General features: G+C 42.8%; 1 protein-coding gene across 1 annotated transcript in view; it reads left to right on the forward strand.

Moving 5' to 3' along the window:
- The first annotated feature begins 623 nt into the window (after positions 1-623).
- Positions 624-26464, forward strand: part of USP34 (ubiquitin specific peptidase 34) — a 257649-nt gene continuing 231808 nt past the window's right edge. Inside the window, exon 1 of the mRNA XM_029911897.1 lies at positions 624-877. Coding sequence (XP_029767757.1) covers positions 835-877 — 43 coding nt within the window. The 5' untranslated portion in view covers positions 624-834. The remainder of the gene's footprint in view (positions 878-26464) is intronic.

Genomic DNA, 26464 nt, shown 5'->3' on the forward strand with positions numbered 1-26464 from the left:
AGGTGCCCTCTTCCGGTGCTGAGAACGGCAAGCTTTATCTGAAAAACGTATGTCTCAAATGAATGTGTGGGTTGAGTGACCTGTGCTGAGTATGTGATTAGGGCGAGTGACTGCACAGGGGTAGCTGCAAAGGCAAGATGTCAGTTCTAGATTCCAGGGCAAACTTTGCATTTTTTTTTTTAATTGCAGTGTTAAAGAAATAAAAGATTGTTCCACAGCCTGGCGTTTGTTCTAAAAGTGTTACATTTCTCACTGATTACAGGAGTAAGAATCATGAAATGAAATGGCTCCAGGCAGAGCCGATCGCTGTTCCATGAAGCCATGAAGGGCCTTCGGGTGGGGAGAGGGAGTTGAGGGGATTCCCCCCGTGCCCTGGCCCTCGGGTGGGGGAGGGGCAGCCTGAGCGAGGAGCAAGCTGCAGCCGACGCCATTTTACGCTTCCGGCCCCAACTTCCGCCCCACCCCCCCGCCGCTCAGTCCGGGGTGGGAGGGGGAGAGGGCCGGCCCTGGAGGGAGGGGCGAGGGCGGAGGGACTCGGCCGCCTCCGTCCCCTGCCTGGTCGGAAATAGCCGAGCTGAGCCCGAGCGCCCTGCCCCCCTCCTCCTTCCCCCACAGCAAAATGGCGGCGCGTGGAGTCCCTGGGAGCCAGTGAGTGACTCGGCTTCTCCTCCCCGCCGCCGCCGCCGCCGCCACAGGCTCATTTGCATTGATCAGCCGCCCCCTCCCCCCTCCCAGACCGGCCCCTCTCCCCCCCATCAATCATCAATCAGCACCGAGTGGATCAATCAATGGTCGGGAGGAGGCGGCGGCGGCGGCTGCTGCTGTTAATGAACAATGTGTGAGAGCTGCGCCGAGCTGCTGGAGGTGTTAAATGAGAGTAAGTGCGGCCGCCCCCTCGCCCAGCCGGGCCCCCCCGCAGGCGGTATAACGGCCTTCCCGCCCGGCTGGGCCTCCTGTGTAGCGGGGGTGGGCTGAGGAGACTCCTCCGTACGGGGTAGGGAGAATCCGTCCGGCTGGGCCCCGGGCGGGGTCATAATTCTCCCCTCCTGGGCCCCGCAGTGCAGGGAGGTCGTGCCGCCTCGTAACGCTGCTGGGCCTCCCCCAAAGCCGCCTCCCGGTGGCGCCCAGTCCGCTCCTTCCAGCGCGGCCCGGGAAGCCGCAGCAAGGCCTAGTGGTGCCGGGCGAAGAGCTGCGAGCTGCTCCTGTGGCTGAGGAGCTGGAGACCAGGCCTGGGCAGGTTCCCCGTGAGCAGAGAAGGCGGCTCTGGTTGGGAGGATGATCCGCCCCCCACCCATTATATTTGATGTCCTCGGCTGGGCAACAGTCTTGCGTCGCTATTTTCAGACGGGGCTGGCTGGGGGGAACCCGGCCCTGACACGCGTCTGTCCCGGCTGTGAAACGGTTTCTTGGGCCGGCGAGCGCCCTGGCGTTTCAGAGCTTGAGACTTGGCTCTTGCTCCTTCCAAAGTTCCCGCATCACAAGTGGGAGTTACCTAAGGCGGGGGGCTCGGGGCTCTGCACGCTTGCAGCCCTGGGGGTAGGCCCTCCACCCCACCGCAGCCGAATCCGGTACAAAGCATCTGTCACCTCCTGTGCAGCAGGCCTTGGGCATCTCTTGGAACCGGTTCCAACTAAGCTGTCGGGGGCAGGCCCGGTATCTCTTCCGTGTTTTGTAATGTTGTGTACGTAGGCAGTGTTTAATAAATAAACCAACTTAATCAAATACCTTTGGTGTGGAGATGCTGGGGTGTTTAATAAACACATCTGTGTGTAAATCTGTGACTAGACGCAAGTTTGAAAAGGTTTACATTTCATAAATGCTATTTAGATATTAATGTATATACAGTTTAGAGGCAGATCTTACTGTGATGGAGTGAAATGTAGATCATTATACAAGTACTATCTTAGGACTCATTCCCTTTTTAACTCCTGAGAGGCCTGATCACAGGGGTTGTTCCGTTTTAAAATACATTGATACATATCACTCTGTTCACATGTGTTTTAGTGCCCCCCTTTTTTCTTGCTGTAAACACTTGCTTTTTAGCTATGATCAACATTGCTATTTTTGAGCAATATTTTAGTTATAAACCTAAGTAACAGTAGGCCTAAGGGCCTGGAGACATGCATAAAACAGATTACAAGTTAACCTCAGGCAACTGTTGATTGTTAAAATCACTTTACTAGCTGGTTTGATCAAGTTTGTAATTTTAACATCTTGTTTTGAGCAGTGCTTGTTCTCATTGTTTACTTATGTTAATCATTATTATCCTGAGACACAAGGAGGGTGAGGTAATGTCTTTTGTTAGACCAATTTCAGCTCTGTTTAAGCTTGAAAGCTTCTCTCTCACCAACAGAAGTTGGTCCAATAAAAGATATTACCTCACCCACCTTGTGTGTCTCTCTAATATCTGGGACCAACAGGGCTACAACAACTCTGCATACATATGCTATCCTATCATCCCTCCCCCAATACAATATTTGGGGTGGAGCGTAGGGCAAAATTTGATAAAATGTAGATTGTGTGTTTGATCTGCCAGTTTATTTCAAACAGCTGATCTTTAACAGATTGACTGTAGTTCAGTTATCAGTGTTGTATTAGTCTGATAACTTTATTGGAAGGGAGAATTCATTTGCTAGTGGCCTGATGGCTTCAATGTATAAATTTAATAAAGATTGGTTGTTTGAATGTTAATGTTTTAGGCTGGAATAAAACATAAATTTAAATGTGTGAAGCCTAATGTTACTTGATTTCTATAATTAATCTAGTTTGGAAACCATTTTTAAGTTGAGGTTCAGATAATTGGATCGTTAATTAAAGATAAGTGTTCGATGTATGCCTTCTCTTTTTAACAGTGGCTTATCTGTAAATAGGGTAGTAGAATCATAGAATATCAGGGTTGGAAGGGACCTCAGGAGGTCATCTAGTCCAACTCCCTGCTCAAAGCAGGACCAATTCCCAACTAAATCATCCCAGCCAGGGCTTTGTCAAGCCGGGCCTTAAAAACCTCCAAGGAAGGAGACTCCACCACCTCCCTGGGTAACTCATTCCAGTGCTTCACCACCATCCTAGTGAAATAGTGTTTCCTAATATCCAACCTAGACCTCCGCCACTGCAACTTGAGACCATTGCTCCTTGTTCTGTAATCTGCCACCATTGAGAACAGCCGAGTTCCATCCTCTTTGGAACCCCCCTTCAGGTAGTTGAAGGCTGCTATCAAATCCCCCCTCATTCTTCTCTTCTGCAGACTAAACAATCCCAGTTCCCTCAGTCTCTCCTCATAAGTCATGCGCTCCAGACCCCTAATCATTTTTGTTGCCCTCCGCTGGACTCTTTCCAATTTTTCCACATCCTTCTTGTAGTGTGGGGCCCAAAACTGGACACAGTACTCCAGATAAGGCCTCACCAATGTCGAATAAAGGGGAACGATCACGTCCCTCGATCTGCTGGCAATGCCCCTACTTAAACAGCCCAAAAATGCCGTTAGCCTTCTTGGCAACAAGAGCACACTGTTGACTCATATCCAGCTTCTCGTCCACTGTGACCCCTAGGTCCTTTTCTGCAGAACTGCTACCTAGCCACTCGGTCCCTAGTCTGTAGCAGTGCATAGGATTCTTCCGTCCTAGGTGCAGGACTCTGCACTTGTCCTTGTTGAACCTCATCAGGTTTCTTTTGGCCCAACCCTCTAATTTGTCTAGGTCCCTCTGTATCTGATCCCTACCCTCTAGTGTATCTACCACGCCTCCTAGTTTAGTGTCATCGGCAAACTTGCTGAGAGTGCAGTCCACACCATCTTCCAGATCATTAATAAAGATATTAAACAAAACCGGCCCCAGGACCGACCCTTGGGGCACTCTGCTTGAAACCGGCTGCCAACTAGACATGGAGCCATTGATCACTACCCGTTGAGCCCGACGATCTAGCCAGCTTTCTATCCACCTTACAGTCCATTCATCCAGCCCATACTTCTTTAACTTGGCAGCAAGAATACTGTGGGAGACGGTATCAAAAGCTTTGCTAAAGTCAAGGAATAACACATCCACTGCTTTCCCCTCATCCACAGAGCCAGTTATCTCATCATAGAAGGCAATTAGGTTAGTCAGGCACGACTTCCCCTTGGTGAATCTGTATATTTTAATGATGTGATCTTGCTATTCTTAAATTTGAAAAGGGAAGATGACTTTGGTAGTTAATTTCCTGGGGAAAATTATGCTTCCTGTTGTCTTACATTTAACCTCCATAAACTCTGTTCAAACAACATAAAAAGCTGTCTTAAACCCACAGTAACAGTGTCATTTGTAATAAGGCTGAATATAATTTTTTGTGTTTAGACATTAAAATACTGGTGGTTTAATATATAAGCTACCTGGAAAAGCTAAATGTAATAGAGTGAATTAAAGAGGGAGTCCTAGCTTTATTATTAATATCTTTATTTGTATAGCTTTACTTTAGTGCCCTTGCATTATTTACATGAATTTTTAATTTATATGCACCAAAAAAATCATTGCACGCCTCATTTTAAAAAATATATTTCAGTAAAAATGAAAAATCATAGTAAGAATGAGATCATGCCCAAAATGTGTGAGCCTGAGACTGCTAGCAACTTTCTTTCCTGTCTGATGAGCATTTGGGGTTGCCTTTTAACTGTACTAAAACTACTGAATTAGTATCTTGACAGAGATCCAGGAATGTAAACTGAAGTTCAACGGCATCATCTTGCTTCACTGTTAGAGGACAGTTATTATACAGAACAACCTCCCCCCAAAAATACTTTTTCCTTTTGTCTTTATTTAATTTAAAATTCCTGATGTAATTATCTGGCATTGTTTGTATTACAGGAGATTCAGCAAAGAAACAGGCTGCTGAGCCTTGATGCTCTCTTGAGAGCACATGGGAATTCCCTATTTTGTTCATAGGACAGAACGATGAATTTTACCAATTTAGGCTCTGATAGTGCAAATACTTATGCACAAGGTTATCTTTAAGCACATTAGTAGTCCTGTTTGACTTCAGTGAGATAAAGCATGTGCATAAGTGTTTGCAGGATTGGAGCCTCAGTCCAGGAATGACCTCTATATTGGTACAGGGATCTGCCTGCACGCGCAGCTCATTGCAGGATGTCAAGTCCTTAGGCTTGATTCTGTAACCTATCGCATTTGTCAGCGGGTCTACCTATGAGTAAATACTACTCAATTTGAGTAAATGTAGCAATATTTGGGGCCCATTATTTTAAAAAATTGTAGTTTTTATGAATGGTAATGATCAGTGTAATTATTTATTTTTTAAAATACAAAGCTTAAGTATTACATTGAAGCATGCCAAACTTAGCTGTGTAGCACCCTCTTTTGCTAGGCATTGTACAAACATTTTGAAATAAATGATCCCTGCCTCAAAGAGCGTACTAGCCAAGAAACATGTTCATAGCTGGTATACATTTCCAGCATGTGATGTGATAACACTTACAGCTGCTATGTTGTGTACTGTGACTGTGTACCAACTGTCTGGGGAAAACAGAAAATGTTGTACATGCATACGCCTAAGGATTCATGTGGGTACCAGACTAAAAATGGTCATATTCCAAGAGTTAAGAATGGAATATATTTATAAGTCATGCATCTTTAAAAAACAAAACAAACATGAGTTGGGCATACAGAGTGTAGTGACTTTTTATAAACTCCAATGGCTGTCTTTCTTATTTGGCAAGCATTACAAAGGCCTGTTCTTAGTTACACTTGTCACTGGTCAGGGCTTGCTGCACCTTCGACTTCTTCTTACATCTGAGTGCAGCCCTCCAGGTAACTGGCCTCTTGCCTTCATCTGGCCTCCTTCCCTGCAGTCTCTGCTTCTCTCTCTCCCTTGTTCTTTAGGGGCTATCCTTTGATCATTTCCAAAATCCTTTGTTTCCTCATTGTCTCTTGAACCTGCTTAAACCAATTTATGTGGCCAACCAGGGGGTCAGGGATAGACTTCACAGCAGTTGCTATCAACTAATTGTCTCCTTTCCTGCATAGATAGTGACCCCTCCCCCCCTCTTGTAATCATATAACAAACAGCACAATAACTAGCAAACAGATGGGCATATCATAAAATATTTACACGCAGCTTCATGGCCTTCAGAATTTTCAGATGGTCTGCAAAATTTGTTACAAAATAAACTGTTGATTTTTAAATTAGAAACCTATCAAACACTTGAAACTAACTTCAGGGGTTTTGCTGGTATTTATAACTTAGGTACTGAAGACAGCTGGTTTGGCCTTCTATCAGATACTCTTGAAGGGATATAATACATATCTAGTAATGCATGAGGACTAGACCTTCCTGGAGGATGCGGAGATCCTAGTTACATTCTGTGTGCAGTGAAACCTTCTTTTAGTGAACCTCTAACAGTGAAACTGTACTTACAATGAAGTAGAACAAAAATCCCAATTTTTTCCAGTACAGTGTAATGTTTAATTTTTTGTTATGGGGAAAAATATCACTAAGGCGATCTACACTGTCAACTGAGCGACAGAAATTTTGTCCTTCAGAGGTGCTAACCCTTCCCCCCTTTACTCCCCTTGGAAAGACAAAAGTTTTGCTGCGACAAGTGTCAGTGTGAACAGCGCGTTGTCGGCAGGAGTGCTCTCCTGTCAACAACGCAAACGCCGCTCGTTGGGGGTGGAAGTATTTTGTTGGCAAAAGTGCTGAAAATACAGAGTACTTGCTTTGCAACTATTGTAGGCAGAATCCTGCTACACCTCTCCTAGTCATCGAATTGGCCCTGTCAACGCTGGTTCTCCACTTGTGAGGTTCTCCTGTCTTTTGTCATTATATAATGCCTGCATCTGTAACTTTCACTCCATGCATCTGAAGAAGTGAGGTTTTTTTACCCACGAAAGCTTATGCCCAAATAAATCTGTTAGTCTTTAAGGTGCCACCGGACTCCTTGTTGTTTTTGTTGATACAGACTAACACGGCTACCTCTGATACTAGTCATTCAATGGTTATCATTAAATTTGGAAGTTAATGATCTTACTTGTCTAGAGCCAGCCTTTGTAGTTTTGGAGAGGCCTGTAAAACAACATTTTGCTGTATCTGTTGCTGCCAAATTTAATTGTTTCCTGTCCACCATTATAAAGTCTCTATGTGCAGAACCTTCCAAAAGATTGTGGGGTGGATTTGTTGGGATAACTGACTCACTTTTATATAAAAAGTATGTTAGCGCAACTGTGGGAGAAGTGGAGCCATGCTGCTTGTTTCTTTAAAAGCTAGCAATCAATTTACATAGCCTTGAAAACATAAGGTAGGTATTCTTTGTAAGGGGACAGGCTAGCAATTTTTAAAAAATGAAAATAGATTTACATAAATAGTTCCCTCTCCTGGGGTTGCCTGTGACCGTGAGCTTTGTAGAGCCTAGCTCGGAGTAGGTGAGAATAACCAGGAAAGAAGAAGAAACATAAAAGTAAAATGGAAAGAGAGACACCCTCCCCCTTAATAAAACTGACATATTAAAAGAAAACCATTACTTTAAAAAGCAAAAACAAAGGTGAGAGTAAAAGATAATGTCTAGCTAACTTTCACGTTAATGTTTGTAATTGTAAAGCAATTTGAAGATGAAAAGCACTCTATAATTGGTAAGAATTCGAGCTTAAAGAGGTTTCCAAAATTAGAAAGATGCCTTAGTTTTTTGAGTATGCAACTTTTAGAGTTTGCCGTTATTTGGTCTTATCTAAAATAACACTGTTTTTTCTTTTGTCCTGAAATTTGTCTGATTTATACTACTGAAGATAGTTCTTTCCCATTACACAAACCAGTCTATTATTAATGCTGAAGATTAGTTATGTAAATCCAATTCTGCTCAGTTTTATTGTGTTATGAACCAAATACAAGCAGTTACTACAACCATTCTCTTGTATATAATGAGTATTATGATTTAATCTTGTGATACTGGATAAGTATTTCTTATAGTAGAAAATGGTATTGGGGAAATCACATTATAGCAGTGACTCTCAAACTTCTTCATATTGTGGATCTTTTTAAGATAGAAATATTTTGATGGGCCACCACCTTTCCATATACCTGATCATGATTCTGCACAGTCTCTACAGTAACAGCCCTTCTCTTGGTTACATGAGTAAATTATTCAAATAGAATTAAGGAGACAAGATAAAATTGCTTTAATATGATTATGGATGTCCCTTTGTCACTTCTGCTAGTGTTGAACTTGAGACCAAATAATTTCCTGTATAGGAAAGTTCCCACTCAAGAAGTTTTCTTCCAACTTTTTGTGGGGTGTTTGCTTTTCACTCTAACAAGAAGTGGGTTTGGTGTCTTTAAACTTGTGGATGTTCCAAGCAGATCCTGAGACATGTGCCAGGTGTGTTGTGCTTCCATAAAAGTTCCTGACCATGCAGCTCATTACAACATTGATTCCTGTAAGACAGTGGTGGGCAACCTGCGGCCCGTCTGGGTAATCTGCGGGCGGGCCTCCAGACAGTTTGTTTACTTTTGCACGGCTGTCCGCAGCTCCCAGTGGCTGTGGTTCACTGTTCCCGGCCAATGGGAGCTGTGGGAAGCAGCGGCTAGTTTATTGTAAACAAACTGTCTGGCGGCCCGCCAGCGGATTACCCTGACGGGCCGTCCGTGGACTGCAGGTTGCCCACCGCTACTGTAAGAGCTCTGCTGCTTCAGCATCTCCCTGATGTTAGGAGTGGTTGTCTGTCTGATTTAGAGTAGGATGAGCAGGGTGGATTGATTTTAATTCAAAGCGATTTAAATCAGCAAGTAGACAACCTTAAATTAATTGCTTTTAGTTGTATTTTGCACTGGTACATTTTAGTTATTTTCCTAAAGAAAGATTTATACATACTAGCTGATAACCATTAAAACATATTATTTGCAACTACATTTAGCCTTTATGCAAAATTTGGTACTACTTTTTACTAACCAGGAGGCTACAATATATCTATATAAATTTATTTAAGCATCTATTTAGCTTAACTTACATTATTCAGATTATTAATTTTTCCATCTTTTATTATGTTAGAAGATGGTGAATGATGCAGCTGTTATTTACTAAGGAATGATTAAGTTTTTATTTGAGATTTGTGTCAACCTCCTTGGATGAAAATTTGTATCAGCCATTTTGCATTTAAAACTAACAAAAGTAGCATTATCTGTAGTTAATGAATTAAACTGATTGTTTCTAGTCACCATGCCCTTCAAGATTTTAGAAGTAATAGAATTCATCATCTCAGATCCAGTTTTTGTTCATCGATTGGAAGAGGAAAACAAGCTCTCCTGCTTTTTCATCTCCCATTTGGGTTCTTTACTTTGATTGAACTAGTCATTGAATTGCACTAGCTGAATAAACTGAACAGAAAATAGGCTCTCTGCACCTGCAGAGGAGGCTACTGCTGTAAAAAGCTCCAACTCTGGTACCAGGTGCTTAGCGAGGAATTCCACCGGTTCAGTGGCCTGATTTTCTTTAAAATTTGATAGCAGACATTTACTGCTTAATATTTTTTTGTATTTAATGATTATAGTAAGGTATGCCTTAATATAGGTTGTCACTTTCAAATTTAATTTTAAATGTTTAGTTTTAAAATTTTAACCTGTAGAACATAATTTTAATTCTTAAGAACATAAGAATGGTCATGCTGGGTCACACCAATGGGCCATCTAGCTCAGTATTCTGTCTCTGACTGTGGCCAGTGCCAGATACTTTAGAGTCAATGAACAGAACAGGGCAAGCATCGAGTGATCCAATCCCTATCGTCCAGTCCCAGCTTCTGGCAATCAGAGATTTAGGGACACCTTGGACCATGGGGTTGTGTCCTTGACCATCTTGGCTAATAGCTATTGATGGACCTATCCTGCAGGAACTTACCTAATTCTTTTTTGAATCCAGTTTTACTTTTGGCCTTCACAGCATCCCTGGGCATCAAATTCTACAGGTTGATCACATTGTATGAAGAAATACTTCCTTTTGTTTTTTTAAACCTGCTGCCTATTAATTTCATTGGGTGACCCCTAGTTCTTGTATTATGTGAAGGGGTAATCACCACTTCTTTAGTCATGTTCTCCACAACATTTATGATTTTATAGACCTCTATCACAGTGGTTCTCAATCTTTCCAGACTACTGTACCCCTTTCAGGAGTCTGATTGGTCTTGCATGCCCCAATTTTCACTTCACTTTAAAACTACTTGCTTACAAAACTAGACATAAAAATACGAAAGTGTCACAGCACACTATTATTGAAAAACTGCTTACTTTCTCATTTTTACCATATAATTATAAAATAAATGGATTGGAATATAAATATTTTACTTACATTTCTGGGTATAGCATATAGAGCAGTATATACAAGTCATTGTATGACATTTTAGTTTGTACTGACTTTGCTAGTGCTTTTTATGTAGCCTGTTGTAAAACTTAAGCAAATGTCTAGATGAGTTGTTGTACCCTCGGGAAGACCAGTGTACTCCCAGGGGTACACGTGCCCCTGGTTGAGAACCACTGCTTTATCACATGCCCCTTAGTTGAATCTTCTCTAAGTTGAACATCTTTAAGGCTGTGTTTATGTCACGGAGGTTATGGAAGTCACGGAATCCGTGACTTTCAGAGACCTCTGTGACATTCTCTGCTTCAGCCCCAGGGGCTGCAGGACTCTGGAGCTGACAGCCAGTGGGGCCTTGGCAGGGTTCCAGCGACAGGTGACAGACTCCTGAGGGGGCCCTCCTCAGGGTTCCAGCGCACGGGGGGAGGGGGACGCCTCGGGCAAGCGGCTGGGGGTGTCCTATTTTCTCTTTGGGAAATATGGTCACCCTGCAGCTCCCAGCTGCAGTGGGCGAAGGGGGAACTCCACAGCCTCCAGCTACCACAGTGATGGGGGAAACCATGGAGCTGCAGCAGCAAAAGTCACGGACAGGTCCCGGCTTCTGTGAATTTTTGTTTATTGCCTGTGAACTGTCCATGACTTTTACTAAAAATAACCATGACAAAATCTTAGCTGTAAACATCTCTCCTCCAATGAAAACTGTTCTATACCCCTAATCATTGTTGTTGCCCTTTTCTGTACTTTTCCCAATTCTAATATCTGTGTTTTGAGATGGGCTGACCAGAACTGCATGCAGTATTCAAGATGCAGGTATACCATGGATTTATATAAGTAGCATTATGATATTTTCTGGCTTATTTTCTATCCCTTTTCTGATGCTTCCTAACATTCTGTTAGCTTTTTTTACTGCTGCTGCACATTGAATGGATATTTTCACAGCACTATCCACGATGACTCAAAAATCTCTCTTGAGTGGTAACAGGTAAATTTAGACTCCATCATTTGGTATGTATAGTTGAGATTGTTTTTTCCAATGTGTATTACTTTGCATTTATCAACATTGAATTTCATCTGCCATTTTGTTGCCCCGTCACCCAGTTTAGTGAGATCACTTTATAACTCTTCCCCGACAGCGTCAGACTTAACTATCTTGAGTAATTTAGTATCTACTGCAAACTTTGCCACCTCACTGTTCACCTCTTTTTCAGATCATTAATAAATATGTTGAACAGCACCTGTCCCAGTACAGATCTTTGGAGGATCCCACTATTTACCTCACTTTGGTGTGAAAATAGACTATTTATTTCTGCGCTTTGTTTCCTATCTTTTATCTAGTTACTGATCCATGAGAAGGACCTTCCCTCTTATCCCATGATTGGTTAGTTTGCTTGAGAGCCTTTGGTGTGAAGGACCTTGTCAAAGGCTTTCTGAAAGTCCAAGTATACTGTATTGACTGGATCACCCTCAAATAATTCTAATAGATTGGTGAGGCATGATTTCTCTTTACAAAAGACATTGTGTTCATCTATGAATCTGATAATTCTGTTCTTTACTATAGTTTCAACCAATTTGCCTGGTACAGTAGAACCTCAGAATTACAAATACTTTGGGAATGAAGGTTGTTCATAACTCTGAAATGTTCATAGTTCTGAACAAAACGTTATAGTTCTTTCAAAAATGTATAGCTGAACATTGACTTAATATAGCTTTGAAACCTTACTATGCAGAAGAAAAATGGTGCTTTTAACCATCTTAATTTAAATAAAAAACCACAGAAACAGGTTTCAGAGTGGTAGCCATGTTAGTCTGTATCAGCAAAAATAATGAGGAGTCCACATAATCACAGAAACAGTTTCCTTACCTTGTCAAATGTTGTTTTTAAACTTTCCCTTTGCTTTTTTAGTAATTTATGTTTAATACAGTACTGTACTGTATTTGCTTTCTTTTTGTCTCTGCTGCTGCCTGATTGTGTACTTTTGGTTCTAAATGAGGTGTGGGGTTGACCGGTCAGTTCGTAGCTCTGAGGTTCTACTGTACTGAAGTTAGGCTTACCTAACAATACTATAATTGCCAGTATCCCCTCTGGAGCCTTGTTTAAAAATCGGCATTATTTTAGCTGTCCTCAAGTCATCTGGTACAGAGGCTGATTTAGGCAATAGGCTATGTATCACAGTTAGGAGTTCTTCAATTTAATATTTGAGTTCCTTCAGAACTCTTGGGTGAATATCATCTGGTCTTGGTGACATATTTAATTTAAATTTAATTTTTTTTTAATTAATTATATCAAGTTTTATCCACCCTGGGGATGGGCAGCTTTTATAAGATAATCACTGGGTCAGGACTTTTGCATGTGAATGGGTAAAGTGGTAGTGCCTTGGAGAGCATCCATTCCTTGATCTTAATCCTGCCTCTGACCCTGGATTCTTGCCTCCAGATTTTTGAAGTGCCAGTTATATGGTTATATGGAGGAATTTCTGTAGTCTCAGGGAGACTATGCCATATGGACATTGCCATTTTGGTATGTTTTGGGTTTTTTTTTTCCTGCTCATTTTGCTCCCCTGTGCTTCTCACAGTGGAGCGTATGGCCCTTTATTATTAGGATTAGTTCTTACCCTGTGGCCTTCATCCTTCACTGCTTTAATTTCTCCAGGTCACTTTGCAATTTGCTGTCTCTCCCTGTGTGTTTTCAACTAACAGTGACAGAAGCAGCTCTTCAGACTGCCTGGAAGTGTTCTATGTTAGGTGGTGCACAGACCACAAGTTGGCATTGTGCGGAGGGGAGAAGTATCTGTCTCTACGAATCTCCTTTCTTGTTTTCTTAAGTCCCTACCCCTTTCTTTCCTATATTTTCTACCCTATATATCTAGTTCCCACTTTCTTTTTTTTATTTTTCCCTGATCTGCAGCCTATCTTATTTATTGCTTTTCTCTTGTCTGTCCTCTCAGTTTTCTTTTATTTTTCTATGTGTATGTTTTTCCTCGCTTTCTCTCCTAATTTCTGTGCTCTCTCCCCATTCTTCATTCTACCCCCCGGCTTCCTGTTTTATTCCTGGCTATGTTCTACTTAAAATAATTCCACCTAGAACTGCCCTCTTTCATGGTAGCTGCCATTTCCAGTTGTTCTTAGTAGGACAAAGGACACAGGCTACTTGCTTAACTCTCCCTGAAAACATTGTGAGGCTGTGGCCATTTTGAAAGAAGGCGTTTTACCTGCGGGCAGCTATGACCTCAGTCCAGCTGAGAATCATTGGAGATGGCACCAGTTTTGAAATTTTCTATGGAGGAGGAGATTTTTTATATACCAGCCTCTGCTGATATCTAAACTTCCAGTTTCAAAAACTAATGGCAGAAAAATAAACAAAACATAATCCTATATATTTCTTTTAAAAGGCTACCTGTTGCACCAGATCTCCTCAGCAGATGGTAGGAGGGGGAAACTAGGTGTATATATGGAAGGGTGAATGGAACAGGAAGGAGGGGGGGAAACTGGTGTGTTGCATGTGTGCAAATGAGTGTGGGATACAAGGAGGAGGGAGAAGTTGGATGGTATGTGCTGTGAAATGTAGGGAGGTGCAAGAGCTGGGGGATTTTTGGAGGACAGGAGCTAAGGAGGAACTGGGATGGCAGTGCAGCTGGTTTGCACTGTGGCAATGCATAGTAGCTGTAAATGCCAGCTATCTTGCAAGTATGTTCTGCTGCTTTGTGCTGCTCCCGAGTGGCATAAAACAGCTATAAAGTATACTGGTGAATATTGCCATAAAAGTTAAAATAAAAAAAAATACTTCAAATAATCAGATCATTACATTGTATGGTAATATTCTCATTGGGCTTCTTGTTTGCTATTCATGTATGACATTTTTAATAAAAAAAAAAATTCACACTCAAACTGTGTTAAGATAGAGTTAAGAGTTGAGAGTGCATATCAGTAATTTAGGGTAAAATATCTTACAGGGATGTTGTAGTTATCCCTATACCAAGTATTATATATGCAGGAATTCAGAGTTAAGATTTAATTTAAAGGAAATTCAAACATGTTATGTTACTGAAATGTATAGTTAAGGCACCCAAACAATCCTAATGCTACCATATGTGGAAATGGCAGAGGTGCTTAATGACTTCTTTGTTTCGGTTTTCACCAAGAAGGTTGGTGGCGATTGCATGTCTAACATAGTGAATGCCAGTGAAAATGAGGTAGGATCAGAGTCTAAAGTAGGGAAAGAACAAGTCAAAAATTACTTAGACAAGTTAGATGTCTTCAAATCACCAGGGCCTGATGAAATGCATCCTAAAATACTCAAGGAGCTGACTGAGAAGATATCTGAGCCATTAGCAATTATCTTTGAAAAGTCATGGAAGACGGGAGACATTCCAGAAGACTGGAAAAGGGAAAATATAGTGCCCGTCTATAAAAAGGGAAATAAGGACAACCCGGGGAATTACAGACCAGTCAGCTTAACTTTTGTACCCGGAAAGATAATGGAGCAAATAAATAAGCAATCAATTTGCCAACACCTAGAAGATAATAAGGTGATAAATAACAGTCAGCATGGATTTGTCAAGAACAAATCATGTCAAACCAACCTGATAGCTTTCTTTGACAGGGTAACAAGCCTTGTGGATAGCGGGGAAGCAGTAGATGTGGTATATTTTGACTTTAGTAAGGCTTTTAATACTGTCTTGCAGGACCTTCTCATAAACAAACTAGGGAAATACAACCTAGATGGAGCTACTATAAGGTGGGTGCATAACTGGTTGGAAACTCGTTCCCAGAGAGTAGTTATCAGTGGTTCAGTCATGCTGGAAGGGCATAAAGAGTGGGGTCCCGCAGGGATCGGTTCTGGGTCCGGTTCTGTTCAATATCTTCATCAATGATTTAGATAATGGCATAGAGAGCACACTTATAAAGTTTGCAGACGATACCAAGCTGGGAAAGGTTGCAAGTGCTTTGGAGGATAGGATTAAAATTCAAAATGATCTGGACAAACTGGAGAAATGGTCTGAAGTAAATAGGATGAAATTCAATAAGGAGAAATGCAAAGTACTCCACTTAGGAAGGAACAATCGGTTGCACACATACAAAATGGGAAATGACTGCCTAGGAAGGCATACTGCGGAAAGGGATCTGGGGGTCATAGTGCTAAATATGAGTCAACAGTGTAATGCTGTTGCAAAAAAAGCGAACAACATTCTGGGATGTATTAGCAGGAATATTGTAAGCAAGACACGAGAAGTAATTCTTCTGCCCTACTCTGCGCTGATTAGGCCTCAACTGGAGTATTGTGTCCAGTTCTGGGTGCCACATTTCAGGAAAGATGTGGACAAATTGGAGAAAGTCCAGAGAAGAGCAACAAAAATGATCAAAGGTCTAGAAAACATGACCTATGAGGGAAGATTGAAAAAACTGGGTTTGTTTAGTCTGGGGACGAGAAGACTGAGAGGGGACATAACAGTTTTCAAGTACATAAAAGGTTGTTACAAGGAGGAGGGAGAAAAATAATTGTTCTTAACCTCTGAGGATAGGACAAGAAGTAATGAGTTTAAATTGTAGCAAGGGCAGTTTAGGTTGGACATTAGGAAAAACTTCCTAACTGTCAGAGTGGTTAAGCACTGGAATAAATGGCATATAGAGGTTGTGGAATCTTCATCATTGGGGATTTTTAAGAGCAGGTTGGACAAACACCTGTCAGGGATGATCTATAATACTTAGTCCTGCCTTGAGTGCAGGGGACTGGACTAGATGACCTCTCGAGGTCTCTTCCAGTTCTGTGATTCTATGATTCTATTTAGTGACATGATGGGGGTTGAGGGCTGGTAATCTGTGTCTTTAAAAATCAGCTTAATCTCATTTGGGACCACAAATACTGAAATGCCTTAATCGTATGGCTGTTGCATTGTGTCACTACAGGGAAGAATTGTAGTTGTTTGGTTGGCTTCACTGTACATTTCCATACTTTTGATAACATTTGAGTTTGAAATAGAGAAAATATATTTTCACTATAGTTTTTATATATATTTGACAGTACTTTATGTATAGTCTATTTCACTGGTTCTTGTCTTTTCAATCAGTTTCCCATGTCATTTGCCTGGATTGTTCACATAACAACATGGGGGAGTGAGACTTTTTAATAAATAGGAAAATATGAGTGTAAAATCACAAAAATTTGCAGGGGGATTTGGGGACACATATAATACCTGAAACTACTTACGTTGACTTAACACTAAATTGACCATGTCCTTTTAGGATTCAATACCTCTGCTCCTGTGAGGGCTGAGATAGCTGCCAATGCCCAAATCTTAAACATTTAAGAATTCCCCTAACAAAAAACGGGAAAAGAAGCCTTAATACAGCTCATATTTTTAATAGGAAGGGAAAAAAGCAGAGTTTTATTTAAACTTTTCAGGCCTTTCTTATGCACCAGAAAAAGGTCTTATCCAACACAGTGCCTACATTTGTGTTTGTTTGCCATCAATAACAAAAGAGAGAACACAAATTAAAATAAATAGTTCTCGATTTATATGTGTACGTACAAAATATAGGCTGCCTGAAGGCTCGTCCAGTTCACTTCTTGGACAAGACTAATTCTGTATGCACAACATAATTTTATATATATGCTCTGAGACCCATGTTACTGCCTTTATGCTTTTTAATATAGCTCACAATTTTCAGTTCTCTCTATTCAGTCTGTATATAAAAAGGAAGACACAATTTTTTTACAGTTTTCTGTCTTGTAGGTAGGTTCTGGCCCTGCATAAATATTAATCTATCTGTATATCTGTATAATCTTCCATATATTCAAAATTGCTGTCATCGCAATTTAACATCTTTAAAATTGAAATGTCTCTTTAATATCTACGTTTGTGTTTTGTTTATTTGACTATTTTGTGATGTCTACATCCTTCTAGGCAGGGCCGGCTCTAACTTTTTTGCCGTCCCAGGCAAAAAAGAAGAGCGCTGCCCCGCCATACCCCCCAGCGCCGCGCTGCCGAACACCCCCCCCGCCATACCCTCCCAGCGCCGCGCTGCCGAATACACCCCCCCCAGCGCTGCCCCGCCGAAATCCCCGCCCCGAGCACCACGCCGCCCGAAGCCCCCCCTCCAAGCACCGCGCCAAGCCCCCGCCCCCCCTCTGAGCGCCGCCCAAAGCCCCCGCCCCCCCGAGCGCCGCGCTGCCCGAGGCCCCCACCCCCCTCCGAGCGCCATGCCTCGCCAAGCCCCCGCCCCCCAGCGCCGCGCCAAGCCCCACCCCCTCCGAGCGCCGCGCTGCCCGAAGCTCCGCCCCCCCAGTGCCGCGGAAACAAAAAAATACCCCTCCTGCGCTGCCCCGAAAACCAAAAAATAAATAAATAAAAACCCTAAGTGCCGCCCCGCCCCAAGGTGCTGCCCCAAGCACGTGCTTGGTCGGCTGGTGCCTGGAGCGGGCCCTGCTTCTAGGTTTATCATAATATTTTTAAATGAATGTTTTTAACTATAATTTGATTTTGCACTTGTGTAGTGAGTAGAGTGACCAGATGTCCGGTTTTAGACCGGAACACTCGGTCGAAAAGGGACCCTGGCGGCTCTGGTCAGCACCGCCAATCGGGCCGTTAAAAGTCTGGTCGGTGGTGATGTCCGGAGCCAAGGCAGGCTAGTCCCTACCTGTCCCGCTGCGCCCGGAAGCGGCCAGCAGATCTGGCTCCTAGGCAGGGGGCCCACGGGGCTCCGCATGCTGCCCCCGCCCTGAGCACCGGCTTCGTTCCCGGCCAGTGGGAGCTGGGGGGGGGGGCCGTGCTTGCGCGCGTGAGCAGTGCGTGTCGTGGAGTCTCCTGCCCCCTCCCCTCCACCTAGGAGCCAGACCTGCTGGCCGCTTCCAGGGCGCAGCACGGAGCCAGGACAGGTAGCACCGCTGAGCAGCTGACCGGGAGCCGCCCAAGGTAAGCCCGCGCCCCAGCCCTGAGCCCCCCCAAACCCCGGAGCCCCCTCCTGCACCCCAAACCCCTCATCCCTGGCCCCATCCCAAAGCCCACACCCCCTCCTGCATCCCAACCCCTGCCCCAGCCCTGAATCCCCCCCAACCCCGGAGGCTGCTTCTGCACCCCAAACCCCTCATCCGCAGGCCCACCCCAGAGTACACACCTCCAGCCAAGAGCCCTCATCTCCTGTACCCCACCCCTCTGCCCTGAGTCTCCACTCCAACCCGGAACCCCCTCCTGAATCCTGGAGCCTGCACCCCCATCCCAGAGCCCCCCCCACACACCAACCCCCTGCCTCAACCCGCAGCCCCCTCCCACATTCCGAATCCCTTGCCCCCCCCATCCTGGAGCCCCCTCTTGCACCCTAAACACCTCATCCCCAGCCCCACTCCAGAGCCCTCACCCCCTCCCACACCCCAACTACCTGCCCCAGCCCAGAGCTGCCTCCTGCACTCTGAACACCTCATTTCTGGCCCCACCCCAGAGCCTGCACCCCCATTTAGAGCCCGTTTCCCCCCCCCCCCCCCCCCCCCCCCCGCCCCAGCCCATTGAAAGTGAGTGAGGGTAAGGGAGAGCGAGCCACTGAGGGAGGGGGAATGTAGTGACTAGGGGCGGGGCCTCAGAGAAGGGGCAGGGCTAGGGTGTTCAGTTTTGTGCCAATAGAAAGTTGGCAACCCTAGTGGTGAGTGACCTTTAGATATAAGATATCCTGCATAAGTCTAGCATGGTGGTTGTCCTTGAGGTCTAATTACAGTCTGTTCTCTTAGGCCTCAAATTCTTGCTAAAAATGTATTTATAATCTGAGCTTCATTTGTTTACACTTGGAATTATACAGTCTCCTCTTCTAGTTGATTTACATTTCTCATCTTTTGCAATCTCCTAGTACCCTGTAGGTTTTTAATTGTCCTTTTCTTGACATGGAAACTCATAGTGGTTTTTTTTTTTAGTACTATAGTGTATATCAGCTATTCACATTATTATGGAGAGGTCTGATTGTGATGCCATAGTTAAGATTACATTTAATTTTTCACTTAAAACAGGGTAAAATGGTGGTTTAAATAAATGTAAAAGGCATTTCCGTTGAGTCTTATGTTTGTGTAGGCCCCTCTAGCTAACAATGGCATATTATTAACCTATTAAACTTTTTAGAAAGTTGAAACATATTTGAATATTCTGGGAATAGGCATCCTAGAAGAAAGTAAACTGATATCAAGCAGTTATTAACAATAATTGTTTAACTTAATTTTACCTTTGGGGCCCATTCAGCAGCTCAAGTTATTCTTAAGTAGTGTCACAGTGACGATGGAGGTGGCTTAACCAATCATCATCTTACCTCTCTAATTTCCATGTTACAGTTCTGTTTGAAATGTGTTGATAGTGTGAGGGAGAACTGTACGTCTTAGAGTCCTCCTTCATCTATCCATTATGGAAACAGAATACTGGATTGACTTGCAGGCTTTGGGTCTGAAACACCAGTCCTCACTCTCCTCTTTGTCACAGCTTTGTATCAATGGGATCCTTGTATAGGCTGCAAAGTTCAGATGCTGCTGTACTTGTCTGCTGGTAGTCTTTAGCCCTACACATGTAGGTGGTAGTGTCAGGCCTGTCACGGGCGGGAGTGGGGAAGTGCCATCTCCAAAGTACCCTCCCTGCCTGTGTTCAGCGTTTTGTTTACTTCTGTTTCACTTTACCCTACTCCTGGGGCATGTTACGAGAAGGCTATAGGCATGTTGGCATATCAGGGCTGTCAGCTATGTCTTTACGGAGCTGAAGCAACTGTGGGATAGACAGACAGGCATGCTGAAGAATTTCAAAAGCCATAATTTATATCCACCTGTTTGAAACCTGGGATGCAGATCCTGGGCTAAGATTAATAGGCTGTTGACTGGAACAGCCAGAGTGACTGTCATAATGCAGAAACTGGCTTAGCCCAATCTTGATAGTGTGACTGTGAGGCAGCAATACAGAAAGTCAAAGGTGGTGATGGAGTGCACAATTAGAAGATTGGAAGGTGGACTACAACACCTTGCTACCCTGGATGATGCAGCAGTAAGATGGCTGAACAGTCTAGATACTGACTTGTGATGCATATGAAATAAGAAATACCCTCCCATTGCTCCCTCTGTGTGCTGGCTGAGCTATAAATAGCTTAGGACAGCTATTTCTGTGTCTCAGCACCCCTACTCCAATGCTTTAAGCCCCTACCTGGCCTCTTGCAGCCTCCAATCCTGACACCTCCCCCTTCCTTCCCTCAGCAGCATGCAGCACCTTCCACAGTAACCTTTAGCACCTGCCCTTTTCACTCCCTGATCTCACAGCACCACCTCCTCCAGGAGTCCCCCTGTTCCACATCCAACTCTCCTTGTGTGGCCTCCCGCAGTTCCTTTCTCTCCCAAACGGTCCCAGACTAGGAATGTAAGGGCAGCTCTCTGTGCTGGTTCCCTAACTAACACCTTCACCCTCCTTTCAGAGCTCCTCTACCCTCACTCGCTCCTTCCCCTCACTCAGTTTGCCTTCAGTACGCTCAGTTCCTTCCAGTTTCTCTCTCTCTCCCCCTTCTCCATTCATTATATGTTCCCATCCTCAACCTTCCGAGGCAACAGCACTTTCAAGAAGATCTTATGGAATGAAAATAAAAATAAAAAACTATACACAAAAACACAACATTGTTACTGTATACTAAAAGACCACACATTGTATCCTTAACTACCTTTTTGGGGGGATATTTTGGAGAAAGAGGTGCTGAAAGTTAGGTATTCCCATGAATTTCTAGCACTATCCTCTGAAGCAGATGTTACTGGCCATCACTAGAAACTGGATTCTGGACTAGATGGACTGATGGTCTGACCTGGGATGGCAATTCGTATGTTTAGTTTGTCCATAACAGGTGAAATAACTTTGATTAAATCTTTCATCTCTTGGGATGGTGATTCCAGATATTACAAAAGTTTTAATTAGAGAAGAGAAAAGGAAGGATTCCTAGTGTACACAAGTGTATAAATCTACATAAAGTTTAATACTACCTCCTTAACTCTGAACTTCTTACACAGTAAGTTGCAATATTTTTTATAGATGCTGACCAAAATAAACTTGTCTAGGCTGAAATAAAAGTCCAAAAGTTGTTAATTTAATAGTATACCTCTCAAAGCAAACTATTGCATGTGTATACAACTATGCCTTCTATTCAACACTGTGGAATGCTTTTGTAGGCCTCAAGGGATAAAATTATGTGCAGATTGAATTGATGTTCTGATGTTACTGGCTCCAAATCTTATTTTTATGAACCTAATTTGTTCTTTGATAATCTTTTAAAAATGTTTTGGTAAGAATCTTTTCCATTATTTTGCATTCACCCTGAGTAAGTGAAACATGCTGGTTTTAGAAGGAGGATTTCCAGGCCAGTTTAAGAACAAACTATCAAATAAAAACCAAACAAACCAAATCTCTGATTACCTGGAGTTAAGATTCAGAGAAAAATGAACCTTAAGCGAATGTTGTAGTTTCCTTTAAAAATAAAAATGGAAAGCATATAAATATACAGTTAAACTCCTATTTTTCATGTCAGGTTGATTGTATACAACTAAGTTTCCAAAATTCTGAATGCGTTTTGGAAGCTTTTTAAGCAGTTGTTTAAGCTGTTTAAGGGCGTGTCTGCACTTAAAAAGCTGCAATGGTGCAGCTGCCCCAGTGTAGCTCTGCCACTGTAGTGCTTCAGTGAAGCCGCTACTGTGTTAACAGGAGAGCTTCTCCTGATGGTGTAGTTAATCCACCTCAGTGAGAGGTGGTCATTATGATGATAGGAAAAGCCCTCCTGTTGTCATAGTGCTGTGTAGGTTGGAGATTAGGTTGGTATAACTGCATCGCTCAGGGGTGTGGATTTTTCACATGCCTGAGCTACTTTGGTATACCAGGGTATGTTTGCCGTGCAGACCTGGCCTAAGATATCTTAAATATGGTGGCAGCATTTTGCCCATACATGGAATGTGGTAAGTGTACTGTAGTCAAGACCCTGTGTATTATGTGGCAAGCTTGACATAATGTCTGTGGCAAGGTTCTTGGATTCTGCAGCGCTCTGATGTGGTCTTAAAGAAACCAAGTATCATGGGAGTTTGTGTTGTAAAACACAAATGCAGATGGGTCTCTGATGTAGCAGGGTGCAATCTCTGTAAACTAAAACATAACAAAATAAACCAGTATTCTTTGAGAATCATGTTGTTATACGTTTCCGATTATGTTTAGGAGGGTGATAAGTGGGCAGAATTAGGGGACTTTTCCCTAATTTCGTGGTTTATTTTTAAACAACTTGAAATTGAGTCAGGTTTTTTTGGGTTTACAATCACTTTTATTTTGTAAATAATTTAGTTCCAAAGTGGCTATGTCTAAGACCCACACAAACCAGTGGGAAAACAGTGAAACTGACTTTGTGTTGTGTATAAAGTGTTGTCAAATGTATAAATCAAACTGAAAAAAATATATATTTCCCCCTTTTTCATTTATTGTACTCTTAGGTGTTGCTCATACTAGGTATAAAAAAGTGAGACAAATGTGATTTCTTAGAGTTGATAGTGTCTCTTCTGACACATCACATTTATAGGCACTGTAATTTCTGTGTGTAGTGTATTTATTTTAAAGCAAACTTCTGTATTCTCTTAATGATTGTTCTCTGAAGTGATACGTTTCTTAACCTTACCTCCAAGTTAAAAGTTTTTTGCGGTGGAATTTTTAATTTTTAGAATTGTGTAGTGACAGTAGTCTATATTGGGGCTTGCAAAACTGTGAAGGAATTCAAGACGAGATTGGAAGCCAGAAAAAACCCTTACCCCCCACACCCAGGGGGGAAGACACCTCAGATCAGTGAGTTTTATTAGTTTTTTCTTAGGGCTGTCAATTAATCGCAGTTAACTGAAGTGATTAATGCAAAACAAATTCACTAGATTAAAAAATTAGTCACGATTAATCACAGTATTAATAACACTGTTAAATAATAATAGAATACCAATTTAAATTTATTACATATTTTCTACATTTTCCAAATATATTGATTTCAATTACAACATACAATACAAAGTGTACAGTGCTCACTTTATATTATTTGTGATTACAAATATTTGCACTGTACAAAAGATAAACTAAATAGTGTTTTTCTGTTCACCTCCTATAAGCACTGGAGTGCAATCTCTGTATCGTAAAAGTGAAACTTACAAATGTAGAATTTTTTTTTTTTTTACATAATTGCACTCAAAAACAAAACAATGTAAAACTTTAGAGCCTACAAGTCCAGTCAGTCCTACTTCTTGTTCAGCCAATTGCTAAGACACACAAGTTTTACATTTATGGGAGATACTGCCTGATTCTTATTTACAATGTCACCTGAAAGTGAAAACAGGTGTTTGCACGGCACTGTTTTAGCTGGCGTTGCAAGGTATTTACATGCCAGATATGCTAAACATTTGTATGCCCCTTTGTGCTTCGGCCACCATTCTCGAGGACATTCTTCCATACTGATGACGGGTTCTGCTCGATAATGATCCAAATCAGTGAGGACCAATGCACGTTTATTTTCATCATCTGAGTCAGATGCCACCAACCAAAGGTTGATTTTCTTTTTTGGTGGTTCGGGTTCTGTATTTTCCGAATCGGAGTGTTGCTCTTTTAAGACTTCTGACAGCATTTTCCCCGCCTTGTCTCTCTCAGATTTTGGAAGGCACTTCAAATTCTTAAACCTACTTTGTTTTTTTTCCTCCCAACTTCTGAGTATCTGAAGTGTCTATATTTGAAAGTTGTTCGAAATTAGAGACCAGTGTTTCTACTATATAATCAGTGAATGAAAATGTTATTTTTAAAATTATAAAGGAAGTGTTCAGAATGTCAAGATTCTATTTTATGCTGGTTAAAAAGCAATAAGAAAATTTTAGAACGATTTAGAAGCCTAAAGGGGAATAAGAATAGGTGGAGTTATTGTTGGCAGGAGACAGGGATGTAACTAGTGGGTAGAATCATCTGTGACTGGATGTTGAAGAGAGTGGAGTAGGTAGAATTGAGTACTGTTGTTGTAGTTTGCCTTGCCAGAATCTATACACTTTTGGGATGTGGGCAGGGCATCTGATATGGTTTGATAGAAAACTGACTAGCTCATCTTATTTTTAATTCTTCCCTGTGTTAAATTCACTAGATAGTTTGTCTAGTTCTAGTAAATGTGACAAATACTGCAAATGGGTGTTTAATGACTGCTAAACATTAGTGTAGGAATTTCTGACTCAGCTGGTCTAATGTTGAAGGAAATGGTCAGAAACAAACAGAAATAACAAAAATAGATAAAATCTAAAGTGAAATGGGAAGTTTAGGCTTGAAATTAGACGACGGTTTCTAACCGTCAGAGGGGTGAAGTTCTGGAACAGCCTTCTGAGGGAAACGGTGGGGGCGAAAGATCTCTCTGGCTTTAAGATTAAGCTTGATAAGTTTATGGCGGGGATGGTTTGATGGGATAACGTGATTTTAGTCAATAGGTCAATAACGTGCCATCACAGGTAATTAGTATCAATGGTCAATGCGGGTCTGGCTGGAGAATCTTGCCCGCATGCTCGGGGTTCTGCTGATCGCCATATTTGGGGTCGGGAAGGAATTTTCCTCCAGGGTAGATTGGCAAAGGCCCTGGAGGTTTTTCGCCTTCCTCCGCAGCATGGGGCAGGGGTCGCTGGCTGGAGGATTCTCTGCGACTTGAAGTCTTCAAATCATGATTTGGGGACTTCAACAGCTGAGTCAAGGGAGAGAATTATTCCAGGAGTGGGTGGGTCAGCTTTTGTGGCCTGCATCATGCGGGAGGTCAGACTAGATGATCATATTGGTCCCTTCTGACCTTAAAGTCTATGAGTCTATGAGTCAAGCATTGTTAAGTAGAAGGACAGGATGCATGGTCATCTCAAAAATTTTGGACAGTATATCTGTATATCAGATTCTTCAAGCTCAAGTGTGCTACTCAGTGAAATTGTTGAAGAGCACTCATTTTAAAAGTGCTGAGCACCTGATAACTCCTGCTGAAGTTGATGAGAGATAGTTGGTGCTTAACACTCTTGAAAATCAGGCCACTTATTTAGGTGCTTCATTCTGTGGTTTTAAAGCCTGACTCTAGCAACCATTTTTGAAAATCTTGCATAGCATTTTCAGTTACACTCACAAGAATCCTCATCCTTCTGTGTGTAAGATGTTTGCTAGCTAGGAGCACAAAAACTTTCCAACCACAGTATACTGTTGCACAGTTGGGTGCCTAGACACCATAGTGATCAGGTATATTTTAATTACATGATTTACAGAGATTTTACACTCTCTGCATGAAATACCTGGCATTAGCTAAATTTTGGCACAGGATACTAGAATAAAAGCAAGGTGAGGTAATATTTATTGGACCAACTTCTGTTGGTGAGAGAGACAAGCTTTCAAGCTACACAAAACTCTTCCTGGGAAAGGTCTGGGAAAAGCACTTAGGCTATGTCTGCACGACACAGTCGGCAGGCAAAATTTACGTTGCTCAGGGGTGTGACTAAACCCCCCCACCCCGAGCGACATAAGTTATGCCGGCATAAGTGCTTGTGTGCACAGCGCTATGTTGGTGGGAGAGCTTCTCCTGTAGAGCATCTTCACCACACGCACTGCAGGGGCACAGCTGTATCAGTATAGCTGTGCTGCTGCAGTGCCATAAGATACTCTACACTGGCAGAGTTACAGCGCCGGCAGTTACAGCTCCGCTCAGAGAACGCTAAAGGGAAACCACTTTTGTGTGTTCACACTGTCAGCTGCCTGCGCAATAGCATGTTCACACTTGCGGCACTTGTACCGGTATTCGGAGCGGTGCACTCTGGGCAGCTATCTCACAGAGCATCTCTTCCTCTTCTGCCTCTAAGAGTTGTGGGAAGGCGGACAGCGTCGCGGGGCATCCTGGGTCCTGTCCCAATGCCCCCTGATGCACTACTTCGCATCCCAGCAATCCCTGTGCTTCCGTCCACATTTGGCGCTATCTTTCAATGGTTTGTGTACTGCGCGCTCTGCTCTGCCTCTTCGGTCTGCAGGAATGGATCCCGCACTGTTGACCAATATGCTGCTCCCTCTCACTAACACGTGACGGCTGGTAGTGGAGTTATTCCTTAAACTACAAAGGCAAGAGCAGTTCGATATTGATCTCTCCACGCGTAGTAGCTACGAC

The sequence above is a fragment of the Terrapene carolina genome, unplaced genomic scaffold (assembly GCF_002925995.2).
Source record: "Terrapene carolina triunguis isolate 2854851 unplaced genomic scaffold, T_m_triunguis-2.0 Scaffold132, whole genome shotgun sequence".
In the NCBI taxonomy this organism is placed as follows: Eukaryota; Metazoa; Chordata; order Testudines; family Emydidae; genus Terrapene; species Terrapene triunguis.